Here is a 9,150-nt window from a genome sequence, read left to right as displayed (position 1 = left end):
AAAGAACTTGTTGTGTTGGCTCATTCACCTGTAGTAAATTAGTACACCATTTCAAACCTATGTAACGATTTCTCTATTCTTTTTTCTTCCAATAAATGACGATAATAGAATTAAATTGCTGCGATTCAATTATTTTATCTATTATTTGTAATGTCTCTGCACAATAAATATCAGATAACACTATTCAATACTTCAATATGTAAAAAGGAACCATACAAATCAAATTCCATTTCCGTTCTTTGGGGCTTTCGGGGCACTCTTGATCTTTTTCATACAGAGTTTTAAACGACAATCTTATCAAGATAGTTGATGCTGTTAACCAACATATGGCTCGAGTGTTGCATGACTTGTGTACAGAATGGAGTAAAATGCAGAACGAAGAGAAACAAATTCATTCAAAGGTGAGGCGAGGTGTTTTACACAGCACTAGGCCAGGTGTTAACTCCGAAACACAGGGAAGGATATCTCAAACATAATAACATAAAGTATAAATAACACCAATATATAGCAAAAATACTTCAAAACAACAAAAGTTAAAATTTAACGTTGGGGGCTTACAGGCATACGCCCTGCCCCGCCGTAAAATCAAATCAAATTAAAAAACACTGGTTGCAGCAGGAACATCTAAGTCATTTGAAAGGTGTAATCCGTTCACTGCACGGATATCAGCGACAAATAGGCTACCTGAGTCGGACCAACCCCCCAAGACATCCCTGTCTGAACACTGTCAAAAAATAACAATTGGATGAATTAAATGGAGGTGAAATTACAAGAATGTTAGGTACTTTTATTTATGACGAGGAAACCCGCAGCCACTACTTTTGGGTGCGTAAAACCCTGCAATAGCTCGCAAACCACATAGGAGAGGTAACGTGTACTAGGCAAGCCCGACCCAAAAGGCAAACCCCTTGCTTTTGTTGGCAAGGGATTTCGAACTTGAGACCTCCAACATGGAAGTCCCAAGCCCAAACTACTGGGCCACCCCGAATGGTTTACAAGAATGTTAGGTCTTATACAAATGTAAATTTTCTCATCATTGCTGATCGATTTCCATTGACGGAGAATTGCATAGGTGGAAGTTATTTACAGCAAACTAGCCAACTGGGCTCGGATAATTAGCATACTACATTTAAACTTTGTTCTTACCTTGCTAAATCCGAGCCAATTAGAATCTCCTCGATACGAAAATATTTTCTTGCTTTCTTGCCATCGTCCACAGATGACCTGTTAAGAAGTATATATCAAATTTGTTATCAAACAATAGAGTCACAGGGACAAAAGTCCAAATGCACAGCGTACAGCCTGAAATTAAAATAAAAGCATAGATAGATAAGGTACAAAGCCTTTTAAATTCTCAAGTTATAAACATTGTCATTTTGGCCCTCAAAATTACAAAAAATGGATAACACCCAGTATCATTTCACAGGGTAATAGACCGCCGAGGGTCTCTATGTTCAGACTGATGTTTTCAAAATTGGCAATAGCGAATGGTAATGTTAATGATGAAAAGGGAAAAAAAATCTGCAGAAGGGAACAACTAAATTGCAAGAACCAGGTATCACATGTAACAGTTTGCTTTGTCCTTTTACTTTTTCAGAAATTTACTTTTTGCTTTATGCTTTTACTAATAACATTGTAATCATAGTAGATGAACATGTAATCTACCATGTAAGGGGAGATATTGACTTCGGAGTCCTGGAGAGAAAGAAAGAGGGAAAGTACCTAACTTTGGTAGGAGTTGTCTGCAATGTTAAAAGCATATAGCAATTGTGGATTTTAACAGGAAGAACTATGTTTAAAGGAAATGAGGTTACAAGTTGGAATATTGAAAAAAGAGTTTGAACATCCTTTCAAGGAATGTCTAGTAACTGTGCTGAAGTTTTACGTCAAAGTTTGGATATAGGTAATACTATGTTTTAGTGAAAGAGGGATATGTGATGGAGTAAAGATGAAATTCAGATTCTCTATTTAAGATTCATGTAAACGTCTAGTAGCTGTTCTGAAATTTTACATCAATGTTGGATGACTTGGATCTAGGGAGTACTACGTTTTATGGAAGGGAGGATATATGCTGGAGTAAAGATGAAACTCAGATTCTCTATTTAAGATTCATGAAAACTATAAAAGGTAAGTTGTGAAATAGTCACCTCGTAGTCAACGCCTTGTACATAGACATATTCAGGATCAACGGAAGAGAAAGCAAGTCCAGTTATCTGTAAAGCATAGGTGTAATAAAAGAATCATGAAAGAAAAGATGCACAACAAGGATATGGAAAAAGAACCCAGAAAGAATGTTACTTGAGATTTAAGCAACGAAAAATGAGATGAAAGAAAATTTTGACCAGACAACTTCAATTGTGGCCTCACTTGAGACAAGGATACTATTGGCTGGACTTCTTTTTAGAAATTCCTTCGATACCTTATTGACAGAAACAACTACTATACAAATAAATGTGTGTATATGTGTGTGTGTGTGAGTGAGAGAGAGAGTAAGAGGGGGGAGGACAAGATTAACCTCATACTTAGAGCAGTTTAGCCATCTCGACACTGCTGACCATCTGTAATAGAAATGTATATTGTATCAGTGTGTTGCAAAAAAAAATCAACCCTCTTACACAACCAAACCTGCCGGAAACTATGTTACCCATCAGGACTCTGAAGCAAACACAGAAAGCTGAGAAAATTGTAGTTTTCAATATAATTTCTAAGTGTGAACATATCCTAGTGCTATAACTGGCAATATTCCTTTCAAAAGAATACACAAGACGAGAAATGTATGAGATAACAAACAAGAACAAATTACTTAACATGGCATATTCCAGGTTATCTGAAATTTGATCAAGTACACAAGCACACTGTAAGATAAACACTAGAACAACCAGTAAAAGCAAAGTAAAGCCTTAAGAGAAGATTACCTGCGAGGATCATAGACAGTCACAGTACGATCAGCTCCACCTGCTGCAATAGTACCTTTTGAAGAATTACAGACTGCATACAAGTTATCTCCTACAGATCCACAGATTCGACGCACACAACCACCCTTTTCTTTCATTCGCAAGTCCCATATTGTCAGCTGCAGCCAGTATGGAGTGCAGAGAATGAAAAGAATCAGCAAAGAACAAGACATTCTCTGCATGATTCTAACATAAGAAACAAAATAACATAGAAACATTACCAGGCAACCTTCTGCAACTGCTAATACAGAATTTCCACCACCTAAGTCCAAATTTTGCATGAACATAAGTGAAGATGGATGCCACAATCTGCAATATGATTTTTTTTCTTTGAATAAATTTCTCAAATATATTTAAGCCAAAAAAAAAATAATTACAAATTAAATATTTGTCATCTGAAAGACCACGTGTGTTAAAAATGCAATCTACGATAATAAAGCTTCTACATACTGCAACCTGTGAACAACCAACTCATACTCACTAACTTAGGTACCAACATAAATTATAGCTTTCATATGGAGACTGTCTAGATAGAACTACTTTTCTTTTTGTTCTCTTCCCATAAGAAATTTCTTCTAGCCCTGTCTTCCTCTATCCATTCTGGCATAGGAATAAAGATAATTGCATGGTTTGGGGAAGCATCCATCATACTGTTTATTAAAGTCAGTCTCCCACATAACAAAAGGATTGCCTTTTTCAATTACATCTTCTTCTCCACATTTTCAATGACTCCACTACAGATGTACACTCATTTAAAGGTCACACCAAAGGCATATGCTTAAGTACATAGTTAGATAAAGATCCAATATTACTTCCCAAATTGGCAGCCAGTTCTCAAGTTTCTGAACTTCAGGAAAGAGGAAACTTTTCTCCAGTTTTATATAAATTATAAAATCTAGAGAAGGCCAAAACCAATGATGGATGATTTCTATATACTCAACCTGTCTATTATCTGTATCACATATTATGAGAATGTCATCAGCCTATATAAGGTAAGGTGAGAGATGGCCAAAACAATTGACACTTCCTCTCTCAATGTAAAAGTGACAGATCAATGTCAAGTGCATGGCTTACTTTAGTATCAAAGTAATATCATCAACTATCATTATAACAAAGAAATGCACTAACTGATGCAGTTTATCCGTTTCAGTGAAGACCATTCTCTTATCAGAACAGAGAACTCCAATTAACATGATTGAAACCTTTTTCTATAGATTACCCCAGCTTTACTTGCCTCCTTCTCTCTAAGCATTCATTTGTGATTTGGGCAGTAATGCATACAATCTATAGACTCCCTTTTTATGAATGTTGTTTGTGTATCAGCCATGAGCTTCTTCATAACATTTTTGTGATTTTGTAAGCAACTTAATGATGAATTGTGGAAGCTCCCCACTAGGTTGACAGGCTTAAAATCCTCTTCTTTGAATAATTTTTTTTAGAATTACTACTGTTAAAGTGCTCAAGTTTTTCAACCTCATTATTCTTAGGTATGTGGACTGCATGCAGAAGGCGCCTCCTAATTATGGGCTGCCAATTATGGTCAAAAGACATTGTGAGACCATTAGGGCTAGGGGCTTAACTACCTTCACATTTTGATTGCTTTGTCTTCCGCCTATTCACTAGAAAATCTTTGGAACCGATCCTCTTCTTCCTCGTAAAATTTGGGGTTATCTTCTGTCCAAAGCAGAGTCTCTATTTGACAGGTTCTTTAAATAGATTATTACTTCATATCTCTTCTTTTATGGCTTCCTGCTCTTCAGCCAATCCTCAATCAATCTATAATCCATATGTTCCTATCACCTTTGTGGGATCCATATGCACCAAGACTTCTGCCGCAAGTTATTTCTTCCAACCTGGCTAGATCTTACAGTTTCAGTAGTGCCTCAGCATTTTGAATATTCTCTTCCTCTAACACTAAATCTTTGGCTTTCAATAATACCAGAGCAACAAAGAGATGGTTTTCAACAATAGAAGGCTTATGATTGAATCCTTGATTATTGAACCGCCCACCCCCCGCCCCCTTTTCAAAGATAAATGTCAATTATAATCTTTCATAAAACCAGGTACAACCAATTCTATAAATTGTTTCTTAGATACTTTTGTGGACCTTCTTCTACACGGTAGCTATTGCCATGCATTTTCTTTTGATTTCTTTTGTTCTTTGGTTTATATATTAAGATCTAAAGACATGCCAACACAAATCCCTACACAAAGAAAAAGATGCAAACTTAGGACTCAAGTCATGCATAAAAGAGCTCTAGAAATATAGAACAGTCAAATTGTCTTTATGGAAACAGTAATTAATCCACAAAAAGAAGGTTTGCAGAAACCATTATTCAGATTTGTTTATATCTGTTACGAGTACTTAAATCAGCATCAGGCAATAGTTTACTGGTTTTCTTTTTTATTAACAACATTGCTTAAAAGGCCCAAAGTAGCAGAAAAGCTTCCATGGTAGTAGTAGTCTAGCAATGCCTCCAAGTGAGAATAAAACAGTCCAGACTGTCTAGAAAGGATATATGAACTAGATGTACGATTTTTTGTGACTTGCTGCTATACATATAAACAATATCTCAAAAATGGAAAGCATAGTAGCAAAAAATAAATGAAAAGTTTGAGATTATACTGTAAATGATCTACCGTCTCCGAAGCAAAGATAAGCACTTACGGACGTAAGGTGCGGACATGAATATCTTGGTCATAGACATCAATGGTTTTAGAGAAACTGTGAGCCACAGCTGCCTGAGGTAAAAGGCCAGAAAATACTGAAATTCAGGCAGAAGGCTAGAAATATGCCACAAATGAAACACTTACACTTTCCAAGACATGCGCGCGCGCAGAGAGGATGTTAAAAAGGAAAAAAAATGATTGTGCAGAAGAAAAAAATCAACCGTCTCATTTTCCTTTAAGGTTCAAATCATCAACTTAAAAGTGCTTAGAGTTACTGTCACAACTCACAAGTTTCAGGAAAAAAAAAGAAGGTGCATTAAAGTTCATTTGAATAGCCAATATAATACCAGAATAACCCATTGTTTTAATCAGGTATACTGACCAACAAGTTGTGTAGCTTAGTAAGCCAGTTCACACGGAGCAAAAAAAATAAAAACATGCACTGGTACATTCAGAGATGAGGATATTCGGGTGCTAGCCAATACCATCATTTCAAATTTCTTAGTAAACGGTAGAGGTCAAAAAAACGCAGACTAGTGTATCTGGAAGAATCTCAGGCAAAGGACACAAGCTACATTGAAGCACGATAGTAAATACACAACAAGAAATAGATTGCAAATTAGTCAGCTGACAAGGACAAGGCCTCCCCTCCACACCAACTGCCTCTATTTTGCACCCACGGGCACAATTACTTGCTTCAAAGTGAACAGGCAGAAGCTGCAGATGTGAAGCATCAACATTAATGATTACAGACTCCAACCTAGGAGACATATGAGATGAAATACCATGGATCGTTGAGTGGGATTGAAGCACAGGCCTGCCCAGCTACCTTCTCCAACACCACAATCTCGAGGAGAGACAGAATACGTAAGCCCGTTGACATCTAGAATATGAGGAATTCATCAAGCTGTAACCTAAATATCATGCTAGAGTAAATGTGGGAATAACTCATCAGTAAAAGTCATCGGTGGTCCATGTCAATAACAATTTTTCTTAGATCTACTCAAATTAGCAAGATCATAAGTTTCTCAAATCAAGTTGGTACACTATTTCACTTATATGCCAGGTAATAGTAATCCAAATATAGCATCTTTACTGAAGATTCTTTCGTGAAATTGTAAGCAGCAAAACCAAACTATTAAATGAGCACATCAGACCCCATAATTGGTAAATTTAGTTATTAACTAACTGTGGCATTACGCCTATATAAATGGAAAAAAAATAGGTTTAACAGAGGTAAACCAAAATTTCAACTCCAAAATTATGCTAATTTTTAACAGAATCCATCACTGTTCAGCTAAGTACTGAAAAATAAATAGGAGAGATACCGTCACCATTGGCATCCAATCTAGAGACAATAAGGTGACCATAAGAATCCACGCTTCCCAGCATTGAGCAACCAGAGCCTGTAGAGAACTAGACAGATCATTAAGCTGTTGAAAGGTAAAGATTAGTTGCTTCAAATACATAAAAGAAACTACATGCAAACTAATGGACAGTAGTAGCAATAAGGGCCGTGCAGCTAAAAACTAGGGAAGTTAGTAGGAACAATAGCAGCAAGTTCTTGAAGAAGAAGTGGTAGAAAGCCCTTCAATATACAGGACCATAAGCATGATGCAATGCCAACTTATATAAAAAAAAGATACGACAAAAGATTTACGATTTAATGATATGATGATATAGCAGGCTATTTGTCTTTCTTTCCAAAATTTCCTCTTCTCTGTCACTATTTCTATGTTATCTTTCCCTCTCTTATTACTTAAGAAGATAATTCAGAATAAGGAAATAATAACAACAAGCTTTTCAGAATATCGCGAAGGGCTGCAAAAATTCAAAAGGTAAATATCTCCATATCTTACTTTCAGTTTCAGCTAGCACTATACTTTGGATTTCTGATCGATGCGGGCAACGATTGACCACTGAAGCTTCTAGAACCTTCAAATTAACAATACTAGTAAGCTACTTCACACTTAACATCTTTCATCATGATATAAGAAATGGCAAGTGTACCTCACATTGTTCAGGAATTAGAAGGTCCTCCTTTCCTAGATTGAGCAATGAATTTTCCATTGGAATCTGTACAGTGAAAATGAAAACAAATTGAACATCTGTTGCTTCTTAATCCAACATGTTTATCAACACATTTAGTAAGGTTTATGCAACTAATAGCCTTCAAGCATGTTTGTGAAGTCAATATGAACTTATCATCATATATAGACCAGATAAGTACAAAGAACAAAGTGGTATAACAAAGCAGCTTATTCAGCTCCTCCCCTCAACCTCAATCTATCTCTCTGTCTCTTTATAGCCACGGGGCAAGGTGTTCATCTGAATACCCTTGACAAATATTACACTTATGTATATAAACTTCTTTTTTTAGTGTATATATAGACTTGGAATCCCTTGCACACAAGGCTACAGGTTGGCTTAGTTGTTTAGGGAGTTTCAGAATTCAATCTTTTAGGTTCCGAATTGAAATCTCAAAGCACTATATTTTTATTTTTCGAGCCCCTTAGTGAAAATTCTGAATCGTCCATTGGGCCTATAGCTTGTAATTTACCTCCCGAACAAGAAGCGCAAATAGGTGTGGAGGACATCTCAGACATGAGTGTTGAAATCACAGTCACTTAGAATGATTGCAACTCAATTAAGCTTACTGGAATTCAATAGACAAAGCAAAAGGACTAAACTGAATAATAATACATCATTACATACCAAGTTTTGATTTTTGAACACAAGTTGGTATATATGAAGAGTTAATTATACATGTACAAAGACATTATGGAAAGGACTTACAAGAACTTTATAAATGCGGCAGCCAGATGCAATGTAAACCCAACAAGAAGAATCATTATCATCATTCATCTGCTCTCAAAAAAAAAAAAAGGAGAAACAGTTAGATTGAATTGAGTATGCACAAAATAAAAAACTGAATTTTGAGAAAAGGGAATTAACGGACATGAATGGCAAGACGAGTAGACTGAAGATTGGCCGGGGATGGATGCTCAATTAGAGTGGAAGAAACCACTGCTTTCTTCAAAAACTTTGCCTTCAACTCCAACATTACTTGTCAGTTTCTCTGCTTCAACTTCAAACTTTTGTTGAAGCTCTTCGTCAAGTCCCTGACCCCAAACACCAATAAACCTAAGGGGTTTGAGAATACTTGGACCCTGTTTGGGATTGCGGAGACACTTATTTTTCAAAAAAGTATATTTGTTGAAAATAATGTATTTTCGCAAATTAATAGAAGTGATTTTATTTAGAGATAATTGTATATAATAGTAAATTATTAATTTAAATTAAATATTTTGATTTAATTATACCTTACAGCAAAATATAGCTATTCTTGACACTCTCTTTGGTGGAATCTCGCTCGCCACTCTTTTTTAGTGACAGTCTCGCTCGCCTCTCTCACTTTTTATTCAAATACGAATGTGTAAAATGCGTTTGTATTTGTATAAATCGAAAGAAAATTTTATAAATACATATATTTTTGTTTCTCTCCCTCTCCTCTCTCAGATCTCGC

General features: G+C 35.9%; 1 protein-coding gene across 4 annotated transcripts; it reads right to left on the bottom strand.

Moving 5' to 3' along the window:
* Positions 1-369: 369 nt before the first annotated feature.
* Positions 370-8,827, bottom strand: LOC107018361. 4 transcript variants are annotated; one of them, XM_015218825.2, is made up of 13 exons: positions 8,584-8,825; positions 8,421-8,489; positions 7,635-7,700; positions 7,484-7,559; positions 6,959-7,030; positions 6,410-6,507; positions 5,623-5,696; positions 3,176-3,263; positions 2,916-3,073; positions 2,516-2,558; positions 2,148-2,213; positions 1,147-1,224; positions 370-724 (listed from the first exon to the last, which is right to left on the bottom strand). In XM_015218825.2, exons 1-13 carry the CDS (start codon positions 8,686-8,688, stop codon positions 596-598), a joined length of 1,122 nt encoding a protein of 373 aa, XP_015074311.1. In that variant the 5' UTR covers positions 8,689-8,825; the 3' UTR covers positions 370-595. The 4 variants fall into 4 exon arrangements, 3 of the variants coding, with proteins under 3 accessions (XP_015074311.1, XP_015074310.1, XP_027772463.1); XM_015218824.2 differs by having other exon boundaries at positions 6,953-7,030; positions 8,584-8,824; XR_003578004.1 differs by lacking the exon at positions 370-724 and adding an exon at positions 2,299-2,419 and having other exon boundaries at positions 1,198-1,224; positions 6,953-7,030; positions 8,584-8,827.
* Between the last annotated feature and the right edge of the window lie 323 nt (positions 8,828-9,150).

This window comes from Solanum pennellii, chromosome 4 (assembly GCF_001406875.1).
Source record: "Solanum pennellii chromosome 4, SPENNV200".
Classification (NCBI taxonomy): domain Eukaryota; kingdom Viridiplantae; phylum Streptophyta; class Magnoliopsida; order Solanales; family Solanaceae; genus Solanum; species Solanum pennellii.
This window is presented reverse-complemented; position numbering and strand designations above follow the sequence as displayed.

Bases quoted from the DNA above. Each gene is read 5' to 3' on its own strand.
- LOC107018361 (XM_015218824.2), bottom strand. From the start codon at position 8,688: ATGTTGGAGTTGAAGGCAAAGTTTTTGAAGAAAGCAGTGGTTTCTTCC. The intron at 5,697-6,409 runs GTATTTCATCTC...CTTTTACCTCAG, and splicing joins ATCCCACTCAACGATCCATG to GCAGCTGTGGCTCACAGTTT. The intron at 2,214-2,515 runs GTTAATCTTGTC...TATGCTTTACAG, and splicing joins TAAACTGCTCTAAGTATGAG to ATAACTGGACTTGCTTTCTC.